Here is a 22,213-nt window from a genome sequence, read left to right on the forward strand (position 1 = left end):
CAAGAGGTGAGGGCAGGGGGGTTTATTGAAACTGTTCAGAGGCTGGCTGGCTCGGGCTGCTGGGCCTCTCAGAAAGCATCATAAAATCACATTCTCTTTCAGTCCGTGTCATCTTAGCCCGGGCTGAGGAGGCGACGGGGCGGACTGAAGCCCGGTGAGCCCAATGGGTTTTGCGCGTCTGACCAAACCCATGGTCCGAATACATAAGAGGGGCTGATGTTGTTGTTGTTAACTGGGCCTTCCCAGACCTGGCGATGGGTCTACCCTTTTCGAAGACTGGGTAAAGCTTCTGTTGCCTGAGTGGTTATGATTGTTGATCAGTATTTGGGTCCATTTTACAGCCTGAGTTGCCATCTGATGCTGCCAGGCGCAATTGTAACTCCTTTACACAGCTCCGATGTTTGATGTTATTTGTTTGCTTCTTTAAGAGTTTTTTGCTCTTCTGGATAGCAGTTTGCTAGTGCATGTTTGCTAAAAGATGTGTCATTAAAATCCGAGTGCAGAGAGCCTAAACTTTATTTCTCTAGCTTGTCCCAATTGGAAGGTATACTTGCAAGATGTTACAAAGTATTTCCCATTCTGTCCTACAGGGCAAGATACCCTTTCAAAAGTGAAAAGACTAAATTGGCAGTATTTCACTATCAGTACATGTCACACACACCATTACATGTCTTACCTTTCACATACAGTGCACCCTGCCCAGGGGGGTACCTTGGACCTATCATAGGGGTGCCTTACATTTAAGAAAAGGGAAGGTTGGGGCCGGGCAAGTGGGGGCACTTGCCAAGTCGACAGTTAACAAACTGCGCACAGACACTGCAGTGGCAGGTCTGAGACACCATTTCAGGGCTACTCATGTGGGTGGAACAATCAGTGCTGCAGGCCCACTAGTAGCATTTGATTTACAGGCCCTGGCACACTCAGTGCACTTTACTAGGGGCTTACCAGTAAATCAAATATGTCAATCATGAAAACGCCAATTCATAAACACAATTTATACAGAGAGCATATGCACTTTAGCACTGATTAGTAGTGGTAAAGTGGGCAGACTCCTAAAACCAACAACAGGTCAGGAAAAAATAAAAGGAAGAAGCAAAAAGTTTAGGGCTAACCTTGCAAAAAGGGCCAGGTCCAACCATGACAAATATCTGATTCATATTTTATTTTTTGCTACATTTAGGCAAGGTGTCAAAGGTCTAACGTTCTTGTTCAAAAGCCATCAGGATTTACCAAAGACGAAATCTGTAAGTTGGGTGTTAGGCTTCGAAACCATAATTAGCTAAATCCTCGGGCTTTCCCTCAAAAGCATCTACTGAAAACAGAAATGTAGGATTATGCGATGGTGTGACTGCCCCAAACATGCTTTCAAAATCGACAGTGTCCTAACGCAAGAGTTTATTCAAACAAACTTCTATCCTGCCTCATTGGAAGACAATTCAGGATGTAGAATGAAAATTAGAGTGCCACAGTGGAGTGGTATCAGTTGACGCACACTATGGTGTCTGTTGCACATTTCTCTTGCTTAGAAAAAGGCTGCAGCTGTTGTGACACTTTGGTCATGCAATACTTCACACACTCGTGGCAGACTTATACTGATGGCACTGGCAAAGGAATAGAGACAGTAATTTACGAGAAGCTGGCGTCAATTTCAGTGTCCCCTTTCATTCTTGTAAATGAAAGTGGAATGCACCCGCCCCATCTCCTGCAGCTTCTGATAGCAGGCAGCCAAGCAGGCATGGCCCAGCAGCACAGGCGCACCAACCAAGGCACTGAGGTGCACTCCTTTCCAGGCAGCAGTGCACATGTGAGCAGGGCCAATGACGTCATTCGCAGTGCAAGAGAGCCAATGGATGAGCTGGGCTGACCAACTCTACCATTCTGTATGTTGTGGTGGTCAGCAGCAAAATGTGAATGGCACTTGAACAGAGCAAGGAATGAAGGCACTTGAACAAAAGCCCCTGTATGAGACTGGCGAGACATCTCAAGCTGTCTTCAGGCCATCCCTCAACATGTATATATTTCTGGATATGTGGTTGACACCTATCCGTACCCAAAAACCTATCCCTGATGGGGCCATCTCCAGTACACAGGAGAAAGTGGTGGACCACTTACATCAACACAACTCTGACTACTTATTAACAGTTCAGTCGAGGAATGTGTGCTGTGCGAGTACTGAAGAAGGAAACAGAACCCCTCGGAGATAACCACCTGCCACAAATGTCCTCCTCCATGCTTCAAAGCTCTGCTTGAGGTGGGATATGTTATCATATGTACATTAAATATGTTCAGATAGAGCAGGTTTGAGTCTGGTGAGAGGCCAACTTACCCCCAGGATCTTCGGCTCCCCCTTGATGAACTTCTGCAGCAGGTACTGCTCATGCTGGACCACGCTGGAGCCAGAAGGGATGTACTGGCCCAGTAGATACACTCCATTGCCTACTTGTAATGCCATCGAGTCTGGATGTCTATTAAAAGAGGAGAAAGGGATCTGTAAATGAATCCTACCATGCACAGTGCCGGGGGCGGACAGGCTTTTATTACATCGGACATTTCCCTGGTGGGCTCGACCCACTGAGGGGGCGTTTTTAGGGCAGGGAGCTGCTCCTGGTGACACTGTTGCTTTCCTTAGCTCCCCATAGTTGATTGCAGCAGGCACAGTGAAGCTTCAAGAGAGAACAAGCACTGGCATAGCCAATAGGTCTCGCCTTTGGGACCTTATAAGTGTTAAATTATCTAACACAATATCCTTGGTGCAATATCAACTGTTGGACGGATAAACACTTATAAGGTCCCAAAGACGAGACCTATTGGCTATGCCAATGTTTTTTTTTTGTTGCATGGTTCTCCTTGGCAGGAGGGTGGGGTGCCCTTCTCCTTTTTGAAACTCAGGAGCAGCAACATTGTCGTGGTGTCACCAGCGCTTTAAGTGGAAGCTTTTTCAATAATACATGTAACAAGCCATAGCGCAGCTTATTTATCTTATGAAACTAACAACAATTGACAAAGCCAATAGTCCTGATTCTAGTAGGTATGATGTGACTTGTTGTATCATATCTGGATGCAATGACAAAAACAGCAAAATACACGTCGGGCAGCGCACTATGCTAAGCACAGATTTTTAGTTGACATGTATTTAAGCCACACCCTTAATTACATTGGCCACGCCCCTTTGGGAGACCCCCCTAGTTTTTTCATCCCACTTATAGCCCTATCACATATCGTTTCTTATACTTTGTCAAAATAAATTGTTCCTGAACGACACCAAGTGCATTGAAGCTCGTGAATTACCTACAAAGCTTGTGCTGAACCCGGAAAAGATGTAGCAGCGCAAAGGATCAAGCCTTTTCAGACACAACCCGCTTCTGCTGCAGATTTACTGACGCATACGTTTAACACCACATAAAACCCTTGTGATAATTTCAAATGGAATAAGTATTATGTTGTAGATCTGGTGATCAGCTCTTGACATGATGAATGCTCTGGTGCAAGTCCTCATGCTCCCCCTCAGACTCAAATCCTTGCCTACAATACTATTTTGTAGAACCTCTGCCTCAGCATTCCTCGCATCATTGAAGGACCGATAACAGTAAAATCAGTGCTTTAAATGGAAGAATAGAAGTGCAGGTACTCACTATTTAGTATACCTGTGTGCTTCTGAGAAGTGCCGGTACTCTCCCCTTAAGTGTATTGCAGCAGAGCTGAGAAGTACAGGTAAACTCCCTTACAAATTAAAGAAGTGTGGGTAATCAGTACCTGCCTATTTAAAGCACTGAATAAAATAAATGCAATTCCTCAGTTCTAGTTCCCTCTAACACTTCTTCTTCTAGGCCAGCGCCTCTCCACTCATTCTACTCCTATGCTGATGTAGTCCTGGAGGAGTGGACCAGTGCTTAATTTGAGCTGGTGGTAACAGCTCTTTATTGTCAACACTGGCGCTTCCGATAAACTGCCACAAGGTTGCGCTGTCTGGCTAATTTAGAGATGACCACAACAACAGTTAATTAGTTCAATATTCATTAAACAAGTGCTTATGAGATGAAATGCGGAGGAAATCAGGAAATGTAACACCTGACCACCCCCAACTCAACTGGACTAATAAAAATAAAGCTTTCCCAAATGCCAACATCTGCTGGCATATTTTGTCAACTTTATACACAAAAGAAGTCATAAGCCATTTTATTTCATCCGGTGGTAGAAGTGGGCGGGATCGGAAGGGCACGGCAGGCCCCTACTTTTTCAATTTAACACAGTGCGTTCCCCTACTTCTTTATTTTAAAAATGCGTCCCGTGACGGCAGGGATGGTCTAATGTAAAAGTATTGTGAGACGGACTGACTTTCTGCCTTTCTGCCCTGTGTGATGCAGATTGAGAAAGGCCTCTGAAGTCGTTACGACCTCCTCCCCCTTCCCCACTGTATCTGGGGACAGGAGCCTGCCCGACAACACTGTAGGGGAAGTGTTTCACTGGAGGAGTAATCAATCAGCAGCGAAAACGGCTTCCTTTGGTGGCCCTGCTGCTGCAGTCATTTACACCTCATTTACTTACGCCCCCCCCCTGCCTGCCCCCACTGTGAACATTTCCATAGTCACATCAGACTAAGGAAAAGAAGAGGACTCCAGGTGTGGAATTTGTGACAGACTGTGCCCAAACCCTGGCGCTTTTAAAACACAAGCATTTGCAATGCAATAGGTCTCGCTTTCGTGAGGGTTTAAGCTATTGCAATTATAAATGACAATGCCTTTTATTTATGTTTTAAAAACCAACACGTAAACATAAGGCATTGCCATTTACAATGCAAATAGCTCAAACTCTCACAACTGCGAAACCTATTGCATTGCAAATGCTTGTTTCAGTAGGGAAAGGTTTGAGGCAGTTTTCCATTTTACGCCTTAATGATAGTAATAAACAAAACAATGAGGACCGAAGCTATCATGTTGGCTATACCATGCAATACTTTAGTAATTTCTCCACCCTACAGCTAAAGTTGCACTTGCTGCAGTCACACCCTCACAAAAATTAAAAGGCTTAATGCTAACCTGCCTACCCGATGGATTAACCTGAAGCAGCGCTTCCCTAGTGCTCTGCAGTGATAAAACGACGAGGGGCACCTAATTCATTTTTTAAGATTAGGTAAATGGCGGTCCATTCAGTTCCACAAACCACACTTGCACAAGGTAAAAAACGTGGCAAACCACATCACCTCAGGTGCACTGCTCCTAAAGGAGAACGCAGGGGTTAGTGCTCCATTTAATACATGTGCCAGATCGGATGCACCATGGCCATATATAGGATGCACTGCACCTCTCTGTGCTGTGGCGTACATTAACTGGGTACACCAGGCGCAGACGGCACACTGCACCCTTACACATTCATTGCGGTGTTTGGAGTGCAGCCACAAACTCATGCCTGCATTGTGAACAGCGCATTAGTGAAAGGCAGACCTGATATTTGAAGTTGCTGGTCTGTCTTTCATTGCAGGTGGGTGCCCAGTCTACATCTGAAAGGGGCAGATATTCCCCTGCAGATGGATGCACTGATGCCACCTGCCTGTAATCTGGTGCCTGGGTGCCCTGAAACCTTCTTGACCCTCCCACAGGGGGCGACTCTTTGCCTTTGTGCCTGTGGCTGTAACATGGCATTAGTGTTAAGGCAAAGGGTACCCTTATTTACATCTGGGTGCGCCTTGTTGGGATCACTTTGGTTCACCTTTATTGCTGGCAAGATCGAATTTACAATGGAGGCGTGCAAGTGTCTGATGACCCTTCAGTAATCAGAGATGGGCGAGCCACTGAAAGCTCGAGCCAGAGGCCTGGCTCTGGCTCCCTTCGAAGTACTCTTTGACCCTTGATCCCAAAATGAGCTCTGAGCTTTGATGTTGCTTCTGTCTGCCACCACACTAACCTAAAGCACCAAGAATGAAAGAAAAACACATTGACCTCAGAATAAGTACAGGAGGGGGAAATAGATGCCCATCTAGAGAATGAATGGCAAAATGTGAAATCAGAAAACCGAGGAATTTTCCTGGCTTCCTCACTTGACCAAACTGATCCTAGTCAAATATTTTATTTGGCAGTGCTTCTTTTTTCCCCATTGCATTTGAGAGCCCTCTGAAATACAAGAATTCAGGTATGTATTATACAATAATCTTTTGTGTCGCATTTATATAAACCACAATGCTACTCAATGTAAGAATATATGGCACATACAGAGTACACGTGACAAAGGACTTGCCTATTAATTTACTAATTGCATGGAAGGGGTTAGAGGGACATCAATATTTTTTAAGTTCATGTTTTAAAACTGTCCTTTTTAATACATCTTTCAAGGCAGTGATAAAATGTAATGTGCTAAACTGAAACACATGTGCATGTTGAAGAAAGGCACTTTTTAATTTTTTCAGTTCAAAGAATTTTATTGAAAGAAATGCATGGTAAAAGTACAAAAATGAACATGTACCGTAGGGAGAGGAGAAAGGGGGGGAAAAGGGAAGGGAAAATATACAATGAGGAAATAATAAAAGAATATAGGAGCAATACAATGGTAAAGAAGTAATGCATGGTATAAAAACAAATCATGGAAAATCAGGAATACAAAATACAAGAAATATGCAATGCGAGAAAATGCAAATAGAACAATGCAATGAATTGAATTAGCTAACAGAAAAGAAATGAGAAGGGTATCAGGGGGGTTTTGGGACTTCCTGCTGAGCAGGAGTAGGACGGAAAGAACGGGCAGTACAATTATCTAAATACGAAGTGATAGGAAGCCATAACTCAGCACGTTTAGTAGCCATTTGTGGAGGAAAAACAAAGGCAGTATCAAGTCTATGGTTATGACACACATTATACCACCAGGCCTTAAACGTAATATTTGACGTAGATTTCCAATTGACTGTAATTTGCTGAAAGGCAACCGCTAACAACAAATCAACAATGCGAACATTAAGGTCAGTATGTTCCCAACATGGAGAAAGGCTTCCTAGAAAAATATGAGCGTATGAAAATGGAATAGCAGTTGAAAAAATAACATTGAGTTGAGCCCATACTTTTAACCAGAAGGCATGAACATTCTTGCAAAGGAACAGCATGTGAAACAAAGTGGCATTCGGGGAAGCACACGACCAACAAGTATCTGGTGTAGTGGGAAAACGTTTATGAAGGGAAGATGGAGTGTGAAGTAAACGGTTATAAATGAAAAAAAGGGATTGCGTTAGGGAGGCAGCTCTAGAGGATTTGCGAATTTTCGACCAGATCTTATCCCAAGTGGAGGTAGGCCAGGATAAGGAAAGGTCAGTCTCCCACTGCTCCTCTACTTTGTTTTTGAGTCTAGGGAGAGGGCGTGAGTGAAGATGTTTGTAGAGGTGGGCAGCTTTTGGATAGGTAAGTAAGGTAGAGTGGAGGTGAGTGAGAGGATCAGGAATGGGTGCAGGAGGACGAGAGTGGGGAAGTTTATTGTATGTGTCCAGAACTGATGCTTTAAGGAGGAGATACTGGGGAAGAGAAGAGAGAGGTAGTTGAAATGTGAGACGAAGGGTGTGAAAAGGTAGGAAGACTGAGTCGGAGAACAATTGTGAGATCCAAAGCAACCCTTTAGTTCTCCAAGATTTCCAAAGTACGGGCTTACCTCGAATTAAAAGATATTTGTTATGCCAAATAGTGGAGGAGAGGAAATCAGCAATGCAAACAGGGGGCGGAGGGTTGGAAGATAGGAGAAGTTTAAGAGTAAGCTTATGGATAGGAGTGAGAAGTGAGGCAGGCTTGCGTGAAAAGGAGATACATTCGGCAAAAGAGAAAGGGGAGAGAAAGAGGCGCTCTACCTTGGTCCATAAGGGACAGGGAGAGGCAGGGTTTTGTAACCAGAAAGAGGATTGACGTAACAGAAAGGCCTTGTGATAAGCAGAAAAATCTGGAAAATTAACTCCACCCTCAGAGATAGGACGAATGAGCCGAGCCAAAGACATTCTGGGTTTACTCTTACTCCAAAGAAAGGAAGAGAGAATGGAATTGATTTTTTTTTATGAATTTAGCCGGAATAGCAACGAGAATATTAGATAGAGTATACAGAATAACAGGGGAAAGCATCATTTTGATCGTATCTAGGCGACCCCACCAGGACAAGTAAAGAGGGTGCCACCTAGCAGTGAGGTCAGACAATTTCTGGATGCATTTGGTTAAACAAAGGGAAACTGTATCAGGGATCGAGGGAGTAATATGCAAACCTAAATATTTAATATTGGAAGGGCTCCAAGTAAAATGTGAGGCATGAAAATCTTGTTTAAAAGTGAACTTTGTCAAAGGCAAAATTTCGCACTTATCATTATTAAGCTTGTAGCCGGAGACTGAGGAGTAATGGTGAACTTCCGACAAAAAAGCGGGAATAGAAACAGCAGGGTTAGAGATGAATTGCAAAATATCATCAGCATAAGCAGCCAATTTAATGGAAAGGTCATGATAATGAAAGCCATGAATAGTAGGGTTTTGACGGAGTTTAGACAAAAAAGGTTCTAGGGCCAAGTTGAAAAGGAAGGGCGAAAGAGGACATCCTTGGCGTACACCGCGACCGAGATCAAAGTAAGGAGAGACTTGGCCGTTTGCGAAAACTGCAGCACGTGGGTGAGAGTATAACAACGAAACTAGGGAAATAAATTTAGGGACAAAACCAAACCAGTTAAGGGTGTGGAAAAGATAGGGCCATTCTACCCTATCAAATGCCTTTTCAGCATCCAAGGCAATGGCTGCAAGGGGAGATTGGAGATGCGAGGATTTTGTCAGAACATTGAATAAGAGTCTAGTATTATCTGTAATATAACGACCTTTAACAAAACCTGATTGTTCAGCTCCGAGCAAATCAGGGAGCAAATGATCCAATCTAAGTGCTAGTAATTTGGCGAAAATTTTGTAATCTATGTTGACTAGGGAAATAGGTCTGTAATTCTTACAGTATTGGACATCCTTCCCAGGCTTGGGAATTAGACAAATATGGGCATCGGAAAAAGTACCGGAAGAGTTACCCAAATCAACAAAAGAATGGAGAAGGGAGTGAAGTTTTGGAATAAGAAGCTTGGAAAAATGAAGATAAAACTCGACAGTGAATCCGTCAGGACCAGGTGCTTTGTTCAGTTTTAAACGGTTGAGGGCATCAAGTAGCTCCTTTTGCGAGGTATCAGATTCTAAGGAGGAGAGATCTAGAGGAAAAGAAGGTGGGACCTGAATGGTAGAGAAAAAATGAGTAAGAGTCTGAGGGGAGGAGGGTGTATCGGAGGTGTATAGGGACTCATAGAAATGTGAGAAAGTAGCAAGAATGTCAGCATCTTTGTGATGTAAATGGGCATCATCATCATATATCGATTCAATGTTTATTTTATTTTGTTTGACCTTTAAGTAATTAGCAAGAATCCTCCCGGCTTTGTTTCGACCACCATAAAATTTGGCACTAGATTTAAGCAAATATAAAGAAGCATTCTCAGTAGATTTTTCATTAAATTTAAGTTTGGCAGCAACTAGAGATGTCAGACTATCCGAGGAGTGTGAGGTAAAATAGGCGTGCTCCAGTCTCTTAATGTCCTGAAGGAGGGTTTTGGTGAATTGACGGGCAGATCGACGTTTTTTAACAACAAAGTGAATAATGAAATCACGTGCAGCTGCTTTAAATGCATCCCAGAGGGTATGTTTCGAAATAGGTGGGACATCATTAAACAGGAAGAATTCATCAAAAAAGGCAGAAAAAGAAGCAGAAAAATTGGGATCCAGAAGGAGAGCATTATTAAAACGCCATCTCTTAGGGCCTTCAGTTTTGGGTAAAACTTCAAGACTAATCAGGACAGGGGCATGATCCGAAAGTAAAATTGGACCAATTTCCGCCGCCTGCAAAGTTTGAGAGAGAGCATGCGAAACAAAAATATAATCAAGCCGTGACTGAGAACGATGATGGGGGGAGTAAAAAGTAAACTCTTGCAAAGTTGGGTTACATAAACGCCAAGAGTCAACGAGCTTATGTTGCGAAATAGCTTGGGTGAACAATTTGTGGGGCCTTGTAGGAATATAAGTAGCATCAGATTTCCTATCCAAAAAAGGGTCAAAGGGGTGATTGCAATCACCTGCAAGAATGAAATTATCATCCATAAATTGAGTAATACGGGGAGAGAGGTCAGCCCAAAAAAGGGGGTCACCCGTCGTGGGACCATAGACATTAAGGAGAGAGATTGGAACACCTCTAAGTGATAGTCTGACATGCGTCCATCTGCCATTGGTGTCAGATTCTTGAGAAATAACCAATAAAGGGAGTGATTTACGGCAAAGAATGGCAACACCATTACGTTTTCCATCGCCCTGTGAAAAGAAGACATCACCCACCCAACCTCTTTTGAGTTTAACAGATTCAGGGCCAGATGTAGGTAGGGTTTTACCGGTCGGTAACGGCCGAATTCGGCCGTTACCGACCGGTAAAAGGAATTTGAGATGTAGGGGGCAGAATCGGTAAATTTACCGTTCGGTAAATTTACCGATCGGTAATTTTACCGAATCTGTAAATATAGCGGTCGGTAAATTTACCGACCGGTATATTTACAGAATCTGTAAAATCGATATGTAGGTGGGACTCTTATGAGTCCCACAAGGCCTAAGAAATCGGTATTTTACCATCAAATTCAATTTGATGGTGAAATACCGATTCAGGTGTGCATGCACATGTGTGCATGCACACCTGTGCCATATGACAGGCAGACCTGCCCTTAGGGCAGGTATGCCTGCCATATGGCCCCCGAACCTTTTTTGGGGGTGCTAGAGGGTGTCAAAGTGACACCCCCTGCACCCTTGCCAAAAATCGGTATTTACCGATCGGTAAATACCGACCGGTAATGCCCCATTCATTCCTATGGGCTTCAAAGCCCATAGGAATGAATGGAGCATTACCGGTCGGTATTTACAGAATCGGTAAATACCGACTTTTAAAGAATCGGTAAATCCACATCTGGATTTACCTACATCTCGGTACTTCATATTTACCGACTCATATACCGAATCGGTAAAATTCGGTATTTAAGAGTCGGTAAATATGATTTACCTACATCTGGCCCTCAGTGTCCGATAGGTGGGTTTCTTGAAGAAATGCAATATCAGTATTCAACTTAGCTAAGTGAGATAAAATACGTTGTCGCTTAACAGGTGAATTAATACCCTTAACATTCCAGGAAACCAAATTTAAAGACATAGTGTATAAATAAAAGCATAAATGAACTTAGCAATGTATCCCAGAAATAACAAGGAGAATAAAAAGAAGAGATTGGAATCAGAAAAGTAAGTGATCAGAAGAAGAAGTAGAAAAATAGAAGTGAGATGGGACATAAGGAAGAAATGTACAAGAAGAATGAAAACAATGATAGGAGAAAGGTCCAAGAACGATGAGTGAGAGGTGAGAGATAAGTAAGAGGTACTGAAGGACGAGGAGAGAAATAAAGGTAAAAAACGAGATAGAGTAGGAAAGGATTGAAGAGAACCTGAAAATAAGAGACCATCATCAAAAAGGAAATTAGGAAGTATGTTGAGAAAGGAAGGGAAAGTGAAGTGGGACAGGAAACAAAAAGGGTACAAAAAACAGGAGGAGAACATACCTACTAAGGGAGAATACGAGAAGAGGATGAGGGGGGAAGGAGCCAGGTAGGGAAGGCAACACAACTGAGGACATCCGGCAAGGAATCAGGGAGAAGTCATCATGGATCAACAGGTTCCTGTGGAAACAAATACGAGGAAAAGCTGAGAGGGTAATACAAAACGAAACAAAAAGCAGTGGCAAAAAATGAAGATGGGGAAATTAACATAGTTGAAAAACGTCATCATACGGAGAAGAGAAAAAAAAAAAACAAGCATATGAACAGGAAACTTCAAACAAGGGGAAAACCAGAACAGCAGAACTTATAAATAGTTCAAGAAGCAGCTAACAGAACCAAACAATCAGCCTAAGGCATGAGGCGAACAACAACACAACAATGAAAGAGGATAAGTCTCCAAACAAGCGTGCAGTGTGAGGAATCAGCCAGGAGAAGAAGATGAAGGACCGGAGGTATCCATATTAGAGGTACGATGGGCGTTGATGAAACTCTGTAATCTCACTGGATCCTCATAGGTGGTGGTTTTGTTATTGTAGGTGACTTTGAACAGACACGGGTGATACAAGCCATACCGGGCACCCATGGCTCGCAGGACCTCTCTCATGCTGAGGAAAGCTTTCCTACGGTTAGCAGTGGCTTTGGCATAGTCCTGAGCGAAGAATATTGGAGAATCAAGCCAAGTCAATTTGGGAAGAGCCTTAGCCGCTGCCAGAACTTTCAAAAGGTCGGTGTACTCCAGGAAATAGAGAATAACACCCCTTGGCCTTTGAGACATGGAGAGGGATGTGGGTAGACGGCCCAGACGATGCGCACGTTGGATATTGAGAGATGTATCCTGCGGTAGATGTAGCAGCTTAGGGAGGAATGATTGAAAAAAGGCAATTGGGTCAGACCCTTCAAGATTTTCCGCAAGGCCGTAGATGCGAAGATTATTACGCCTGCCTCTGTTTTCTAACTCCTCCACCTGCTTTTGAAGGGCTCCTACTTGTGAAGATAGATATGTAACTTTGGTCTGTGATTCCTGGAAAGATGCAACAGAAGTTTCCACCGACGAGACTCTTGTTTCGATTTGAGACCAATTGTCCGTGAGAACTTGGAGCTTGGCATTTGTTTCCTCCATGAAGGGGCGAAGAGTTCCAATTTCCTCGAGAAAAGGGCGAAATGAGCGTATTTCTTCCAAAAGCAGCTCCATGGATACAGGAGATGATGATTTAGGCGGGGAAAGTGGATTTTTTTTTAACCGCTTGACAGCCGTTTTCCCCGAGAGTGCAGGAGAAGGAGTTTCCATGAGTTCCTCCGAACCTGAAGGTGAAAGAGAGTCTTCCAATTGGGAGAGAGCAGAAAAAACTTTAGAGTTCTTAATGAAAGCCACCCTTGTAGACGCTTTGGAGGAGGAGCGAGACATGAGTTGTTGTTTTCCCATGAGAAGGATAGCGAGTAAAGGCAGTAGACAACAACCCCAATGATGAGGAATTAAGCCTGAAGGAATTGAAGAGGGAGCACATACAGGTATAGCCAATTCTAGTACGGATGAGGTAAGTCAATGGAGATAATATTGCATACAGAGAGCGTGCAGCACATAAAAATGAAAATATGAATTCAATTGCATCACAAAGGAAAGTTAAAAGCTGCGTTGAAATTCATGAAGCACTGCATTGTGAACGAAGAACAGCAGGAAGGAAGAAAATAACCACATCGCAAAGCTGAGATATATCACCATGTCATCATGAAAAGTAGAAGCAGGCAAGAATGGAGTATCTGCAGCGTTGAAATAAGTCCCAAGTAAGAATAATTGTAAAGCTGAAGTAAGTCTCAGGGAAATACATCGACTGGTGGGGATAGTAAGCAATCTACCATCCCTGCTTGCAATAAAACAATAATTCAGGCATAAAAGTCGTTTCAGCAAGCAACCAGACGATAATATTAGTAGTGAGGAGTCAAGCTTTGAGGCGGAATTAAAGCGAAGGAAACATACCGCTATGCAAGTAAGAAGATTCCAGAGCGCGCAAAATGGCGGCCGCGCTATGTGGAGAGAGGTTTGACTGCCGGTAGTTAGCGCTAATTAGGCGAGACAGCATGCGTGTACCTCAAGAGGGCTGAAGAAGTGGTCCGAGGGTATTTCGGCAGGCATGCTGATGCTGGGCGGGCAAACCACACACGCCGTCGCCCGAGGACCGCTCCGTGACAGAACCCGCAAGATGGCGGCTTCGAACACCGGAGCGCCCCTGTGAGCAAAGCTGCAATAATCTCCGCCTTCTACGTCTGGAAGAATTCCTCAAAGGTGCCACCGCATGTCGGAGGTATTCCGACGGCGAGATTGGGGCTCAGCACAGGAACAGCGTGCTTAGAGAAAGAAGTCTCCCGGTGTCTCGCCGGAGCCTCACACAGTCGCTGCCATCACCCACGGCGCCAAGCCACGCCCCCCCACTTTTTAATTTTTAGGAATCTTTTTCATAAATGTATGTTTGTTACACAGTTTACTCGCTAAACATTGTTAGGGCTTGGCTCGCACTGGGCTCCGCTCAGTTCCCCTTGTTAATTTATTGACTCTCCCACCTCGATCTGTAAATCTATAGTGCAAAAACCTGGTCCACACACATCCGCTGTGCCCCGGAGCACTACATCTATAATATACCCCCAGTGGCATGAAGCAGCCTGTTTTTTTTTAGGTGTATATATTCATTTTTGAGTGCTACTTCTAGACATAATACCAGGAAAACAGGAGGCAACTAATACTGGCTTCATGACATGTTGCGTGAAGCACATAAAAAATGTAGGACTACAATTTTGCATTGACAGAGGGGCACAGAATGATGTAATCAACAGTACTCCCCAACACGTCGGGTCTCCGGTCATAGAATTTAAACACACATTTTATGTTCAGTAACGGTTAAAAAAAGTGAGAAGTTGTGATGAAAGAAACTGAATGGCTCAGAGCCAACTTGGGTCTGGTTCCACTTATAAGCGTATTTGGGACAGTCTGTGATTGAAAAAGTATCCCACATTGTAAATGTATTTTAATGTCATTAACACATATATTAAACCTCAAATAAACGTGTATCCATTGGTTGTAATAAATAACGTTCATTATAAGCTGTAACTGGTCAGTAAAATGCCAAACATACTAAAAGATGGTTAGTTTTGCTCTTTTTAGCCACACCTCTGACCCCGCCCCTGACACAATCCTCTGGTTATTCCCGCCTCCTGATGCTCCGCCCACAGTTCCCCTACTTTTTTTTCCCCACTTTAACCACTGATTTCATCACCTTGTAGTTTCCCAATGGTTTGCTAGACAATGCGCGCTGCATTAGGTTTGAGAACCGGTTAGTCCACCGTAGGGATATTCAGACCTCACATCTTGACAGATATGAGTGTATAGCAGAATCTCTGTTGGTCACAAATTAATTCTTCTTTGTCTCATGTTAAAATAATTCAGGTGAAAGCATCGGAGACTTAGCCACATTCCCAATTTTGAAGAAGTAACTGGGCATAAGCAATTCAAATAATGGAACATGTCTAGCAAACAAACCACTAGTTTCTATTCACTTATCTGAATTTTACATCATTGTGATTCTGGCTAAAAAGCAACAGCAACGTCATCAAACTGCGGTCATTACTTTACATTTATTTACCAAATGCTCTAAAATGTTTCCAGTGCCAAGCTTCTTTTTTGTGTCTTCAATAGTAATAGCTATATTTAATTTAACGTTTGGTCCCACAGTCTTAAAGCTTTGTAGCACTCTAAAGTAACACGTGTGGCTATTCTTGGTATGATTGGACTCCCTCATGGACCTATATGGGTGAAAGGCTAATTTGGCCCTTCTACTAGGATCCGACTTTATAGTTAGGATACAAACAGATTTCTGCAACAGGGGCTTTAACCAACTGAACTGTTTGAGAGGCACGTGCCACCAAGCCACACCAACAGAAAAATGTAATAATGCTATGAAAATAAATTCTCACCCAATCGCGGGCAGTTCCTTAAAACACCAAGACACGGCGGCGTCAACTCTGCTGTCATATGTAGAAATAATTTGAAACTTTCAGTTTTCACTGTAACATAACACTTAATACTTACTTCCTGCTCAATGCGAGCTGCTCCTACACGATTAACTAATGCAGTGGGTGTCTGTATAGACCATCGACAACAAGCATTGGCATAGCCAATAGGTCTCACCTTTGGAACCTTATAAGTGTTTAGCCATGCAACGGTTGATGTTGTGCCCGACATTGGCGGTGAAGCGCCTGCGCATTCAATAAAGCTTTATATATCGCATGCGCAGTGCAAACAAACCTTGTGGCTTTGGTGGGGCACTGTGTTACAGCAGGTTGTTTCCATTTGATAATGTGCCACATTACAGGGGAGAAGCAGTGCTAGATAGGTATATTATGAGTGTGTCCCAACATAACGTACACCATGCACTGTGCTGGTGTGATAGGTGATGTGATGTGAGCAGAGGCGCCACTAGAGTCAAATTTCGGGGGGGCTATCAACATTTTTTTGGGGGGCTGAATCTTTAGGGAATCGGCAGAGTCGAGCTGCAGGGGCTCTTAGACGGGGAGAAACAACAACAAAGCCCCTTTAATATGCACAAGGTCTTTTAAAGACCTGTGAAGTGCTCGTGTGCGGCTGTGAGCGGGCCCGGGAAGTGTCTCATCCCGGGCTGCCACACACGACGGGGGGGGGGGAGGCTGAAGCCCTTTGAGGCCAATGGGTGTTGCGCGCCTGGATGTGAGCATGTCTGGTGCTGAATGGATTGGGTTCAGTGATTGCACATGGTAATCAGACACATACATTATCTTAGATGTGGTGTGAGAGGCAGTGGTCTTGTATTTTGTCCCTTTCCAGGTACTAACAGTAGCAAATATGAGTCGCTCAAGAGTCTTACGAACCCTTAGAAATTCAGTTTCAGAGCTCTACATGCATTAAGAGAGATTCAAATATAAGTGGCTTAAAATAAGGATTATCCTACACATGAATAGTAAATCTCAATTTACTCTCGAGAGCCATACTGAGAAATGTATTTTGGCCTGAAGTTAATAATGGAATGTGATGAGGTTTGAGTGCATGAAATCAATGAGAGTATTACCGACTTAGAAATGCTTGGATTTCGACACCTAGTTTAATTTCTGGATATCTGCGAATGATGGTGTCCAAGAAACTCAAACAATTATTTAATGTTTTTTCCAATCACTGCTTAAAACATGCAAAGAAATAGATCAACTGTCTGCACAAAAACAGTTCTTTGTGACAGACATAATTAAATCTACTAATCCTGAAAAAACAAAGGTTAAAGTATTGTTATTGTCAGTGACAACATTGTTTGGACCCAAAAAAACACAGAAATTCAGCATTTACATTTAGCAGCTTTAACTATAACCTGTGCCCCTGCCATGCGCCACTCAAGGCCTCACATATTACATCACTCATGACATGGTCTATGACATCCTTTATGACATCGCTCATGACATCTCAAATGACATCATTGATGACATCACTGAACTTTGGGACTAGTTTTGCCATGGAGTGCTCCTGAGTGGGACCACACCTGGGCCCTGTTCAAGGCACTTGCCCTAAGCCCCCCATAGAGCGGTACATGCGAGGCGTATGGGGCCTCACCAGTGGCGACGGGAGAGCCATCGCAAGTTATTGCCTCACTTGTTCCGCTGTGCTTCTCAAGGGCCTTGCTGCCATCCTCCATGGCGTGGAGAACTCTAACTGCTCACTGAGGTTCTACAGTCAGTGACGCTAGGCACACTCTTTCAGGAGACCCCAGCACTATATACCATGTGCAACTGCTCTTCCGTTACACATGATGCCCCCAGAGGGTTTGTTTTCTCTTTGTACATTTTGCAGCCTCCTACCCTTACTACTGCTCAGCTGCCTGAAGTTTCAGCCCCAGCCTAACCATGATGATTCTACCGGGCACTAGTCTGGGTCTGGCTGCCCCTCCGGGTGAAGGGATATCGCCCGCTGCTCCAAAGTTTCAAGTTATAGGTCTCGTTGTCCTTTCTGACTAGTTGCTGGGACCCCTGCCTAATCCTCATGAGTGCTTTAATTACTGCAGCCCCTTCTATCTACACCCCACACTACCACCCCCACCTCTCAACTCGATTTTTGGTGGGTAGGGAAAGTCCAAGCAATAAATAAATGTGTATTTAAAGTTTGCATGTATCTTGTCACATTTGCTGCGCTTCAGTGACAGAGATCAAATGTCAAGCTATGTCTTCGGACAAATTGTTGGTTAATTTTTAAACATGGGGATTGGTTTACAAACTCCTCTCACCAGGCAGTTAAGGAAAGGGAAGTAAAGAGAATTATGTGAGAATCTTGCTGAGGTACAGGGAGTGTGAAAGTGAAGGCACTGTACGCATTCAGCAGTTAGGAAAGCAAAAATGAAGCACTTTTTTGCGATTCTGAAGTGTGATGGAAGCAAAGGTGTTATTAGGATCAAAACAAATCAGTGCACTACTTGGTGATGCACCAATGACGGATATTGATGGAAACCCGCTTTCCACATGTTATAATCTGTGTGCAGTGTGGGTTTATCAGAAAAAGTGTATCTCTGTGCAAATTTAGCAGCCATTTCAATGGAAAATTGAAAATGTACCGCCTCTAAATGGCAATGTGCTGCCACATGATCCTTTAGCTATTTTAAAAAATGACCCGCCTTTTCCATCAAAACTAGGTGAGTCATGAACGTTTTTTCATTCTTAAAATTAGGTTGTGGTTCTGAAGCGTTTGGGAAGCACTGGCTCAACCAATTATAATAGCCAATCAATCAATCAATCAATCAATCAATCAGGAGTTTGTTAAGTGCGACCACTCACCTATGAGGGTCTCAAGACAATCTTTCAATATTTAGATATAAAAACAACTCTGGAATTGCTTTTCAAATCTCAGAAATGCATCTCTATGAAGCCAAATCAGTCAATCTATGGGTGGAAAGGGCGGACAAGGCCAGTAGCAGCAGTCACTCCTTGGATGTCCAGGGAGGTGCGAGGACCCTTGTCTGCCTCTGGGAAGGGCAGAGTCAAGGCGCTTATTAAGAAACCCCTCGCCGACCAGATACTTCAGCAGTGGACAGACACAGACAGCTGATTTGCTGAACTGTGACCCCTGAATACAACATTGATCGTAGGCTCATACTTGCAAGCAGGACTCCTCTCTTGATTGAGAAGCCTGCTCTGAATGGGGATCCATGCGAATGGTTGTGGGCGGAGCCTGGGACATGGCACTGGGCCCATCCTTAGGCAGTGCTGGACCCACTGATAGGTGCCATGACAACCCCAGGGCTGTTCTCCATGTCACTGCAGACTTTGGAGCGATAGACATATGGTGATCACTCCAATCGAGTGATCACAACTATACCTTCATTCCTTGGTTCATAAAACTTCATCCAACCTGGACTATTTCCTGAGTTGAACCACCTCACTCCTCTCAGACTTTCCTGTGAGACCTTGAGGGAGGTAACTCTGACCAGGCCTTTGCAAGCCTCGACCTTAGCCCTGAAGTCCTACCACCTTCATCATTGTGGCATCTTCCGGCTAAATGTAAATCTGTATTTGTAAAGCGCAAACTACTCACCCGTACGGGTCTGAAGGCGCTAGGGGCCGTTGTGGAAATTAAGTGAGCTATTCCCCAGAGTCACGTGGTGCTGAGCTGAGCTGCCACCAGAGCCAGGGATCGAACTATGAACCCTGTGTTCCGAAGTCAGCTGCCCTGGCCGCTGCGCCACACCTCTCCACTGATAACACGTGCCCGAGCACAAGAAGACCTTGAAATCCCACATTACGATGTGCACATTTGACAGCTCGGACTTGGGGTCTTTGTCATTATTATTATGGACAGTTATTAAAGCGCATCTAAGGGACCAATTAACGATGTAGGCGCCATTGGCCAAGATACCCACCTACCTTGAGTGAACACGATGAAAGGCATCCTTTAGGAACCTCATGGTCCAGTTTCCCGCTACCCCAACTACTTCACTATGTCATTACCTGAGGCATGAGAAACTCTGCCTGTTTCTTCTACCTGCCTCTAGGCACCTGCCACCCTCCCGAGACACCAGACAAGGCTTTGTATATCTTTTAGGCTAGTTTCACCCTCTTACTTTATGACCCTCAAACTATAACTGCCCCTGTAGGCCAGCCGGACACTTGGGGCATGTGCCTGCTTTATGTTTGCATAAAATACCAGGCATGCTTGGTGACAGCGCTTGTGTTCAACTAAAATAGATTTGAGGTATTGTTTTGTTTCCCCCTACATTATGTGCATTCTTCTGTAAACCTGCATTTCAATAAATAAATATATATTGTAAAAAAACGTGTCCCTAGATATTTCCCGAGTTTTGTGTAGTACTTGCTAGCTCTTCTGGCTCTATGCTCTATTCTGTTTCGACCCCAGGAACTGTTTTCTAGCTGATTGTCATCCGGGTGAGGAGGGCACGTCTCACACAGGCACTCACCCATGTTCACTAACTTATCACCTCCCTACCTGTTGTATCTTGATCACAAGGAAGGAATCTCTAGGATCGATCAACAACACGCAGCCTTTGCAGCCACGAGGAGCAACAATTAAAAAACTTCAGAGAGCATTTAAGGACTACTTTACAAAAACATTCAGTTTGGTGTGAATTGTAATCAGGACTCGGTGACCTGAGAGCTGTCACCTAGGGACAGAACAGACCTCCCCAAGGAGCTGCCCAACGCCCAGCAGGCTCCTGACTGTAGAGAATACGGTATGAAATTGCAAAGTGTCTCTTCATTCTACCCCAGAAAAAACTTTTTATAACTTTTTGATTTTTTTCATCACCACGATTAAAAGGTGGTTCCTTCGAAAAAGTATCTTTCTAATTTACAATAGAAAACATTACAGAAAAGGACTCCAAAGCTGTTTATTGCAATAGCAACTAGAGGCCCTCTTCGTGTCCCGAGCTGCCCCCTTCCCCTCTCATACACCAGTGACTGAGAGAGCACTGTACACAGGGCACCATTGTCACCTACCCGCTATCGCTTTCCAGCTGCTAGAAGCCCCCTTGGTGTCCCGAGCGCCTCCCTTCCTCTCTCACACTCTCTCTGCCATGCAGCAGTGACTGAGGGAGTACAACCATGAGATACGTGGATGATCAAAGTTCACCTATCAGACGATTCCATATGAATACAAACAAGGAACTGGACTTTATAAGGGCGCAATAAACAGGCCCCACCTTAGCATGCCAGAGAGAATCCAGGAAGTGAGTTACTCCAACAGTTCCTATTTGCTGTTTTGAGGGATCTCACGTAGGAGGGAATTTGCAGAGTTTAGCTCAACATCTGTAATATAATGGCAACTTTCTCTTTTTTTTTGATTTTGGCTTTTTTCAACCATCACTGTTTCTATAGATCTGAAAGACCTGGACAATGGCTAGCCTTACATTAGAGCCTCTCCAGGCAGCTGCCTTATAGCACAACCACAAGTGGCCATGAGAGGGCGCAGGATAGCCGGACTGCAGCACTGGACTAAAAAAAGAGATGTTTTGCTGGAGAAGGGGAGTGCCCAAATGGCGAAATATCATTTTACCTAGAACACCAACCCTGTTGCCAGCAAACCTTGAATTTTTGAAACATTACAGGATTCGACTTGTATTACAGAGTTTTAATAAGTAGCTACTCGCAATTTAGGCAATAGTGGGTTTTTAGATGAAACATGTTTTAGGATGTATCTATGTGTGCTAACGAAATGTTTTTTAGTTGCAGTTGTATTGACATGTATGGTTTGTGGACCAATGGTACGAATAAACGTGAAATAAACCTACAGGCAGTGTCATAAACTCTTTTACATTGTAAAGTACAAACACAACAGAGTTTGTCGAAATAACTTGGAGAAAGATCTGGAATATATCAGCAGACTCCCAAAAAGGTTTTCTTTGCTCATCTCACTAGTGAAAGTGCAGATTCAGAAAAAAAGTGCAGTCAGACACCTTATCTTCAAAGTGTGCGGTGTCACCTTCCAGGCGATGAAAAGCTTCCATTATATCTGATGGTCTTGCATCAGCAATCAGGTAACTGGACCTGGGACAACTACCAGGAAGCGAGTGCCTATACTAAATGCACCCGCGCGACAGGACCTTCCGGTCCATGGAACACAGGCAATAGCTGGATAGTTGATAGCATTGTTCCATCACATTCAGGATCAGGAAGGCAGGTTCTGGGTATATTTTAGAATAGACCACTCTGTATCTAGACTAAACTTGCATATGTTCCAGAGTAGGGTGACCAATCCTGAATACAATGTTTCCATGCCTTTTAATCACATGGGCAGGCACTTAATTCCCAATATATCGCGGCTACCAAGATCAATTTGTTTGATATCTATCCCCAGTGTGATTTTTGTCCAAATGATCAGGCCCCCAGAGGGTCTGCCTTTAGTTGGAGTTGTAGCGAGGACATTAAAGGTCTTATAACCCACTTTAAACAAACTTTCAACCGACCATGTTTCTTGAAATAGGACAATATCACCACTATCAATGTACTCTTGCCACAAGGGATCACATAGATTTTTCTTGATGCCCGCGATATTCCAGGATATCAGTTTCATAGATAAATTATCACCTGTATCCCGAATAT

General features: G+C 43.8%; 1 protein-coding gene across 3 annotated transcripts in view; it reads right to left on the bottom strand.

The window, feature by feature from the left end:
- Positions 1–20,761, bottom strand: part of LOC144805598 (membrane-spanning 4-domains subfamily A member 4A-like) — a 149,804-nt gene extending 129,043 nt beyond the window's left edge. For 2 of the 3 annotated variants that reach the window (XM_078672130.1, XM_078672138.1), the window contains exons 1-2: positions 20,612–20,744; positions 2,327–2,465 (exon numbers count right to left, since the gene is read on the bottom strand). In XM_078672130.1, coding sequence (XP_078528256.1) covers positions 2,327–2,452 — 126 coding nt within the window. In that variant the 5' untranslated portion in view covers positions 2,453–2,465; positions 20,612–20,744. Of the gene's footprint in view, positions 1–2,326; positions 2,466–20,611 lie in introns of all 3 variants that reach the window. The other variant, XM_078672125.1, reaches the window with a different exon arrangement.
- Positions 20,762–22,213: the final 1,452 nt, after the last annotated feature.

The sequence above is a fragment of the Lissotriton helveticus genome, chromosome 1_2 (genome assembly GCF_964261635.1).
Source record: "Lissotriton helveticus chromosome 1_2, aLisHel1.1, whole genome shotgun sequence".
NCBI classification, from domain to species: Eukaryota; Metazoa; Chordata; class Amphibia; order Caudata; family Salamandridae; genus Lissotriton; species Lissotriton helveticus.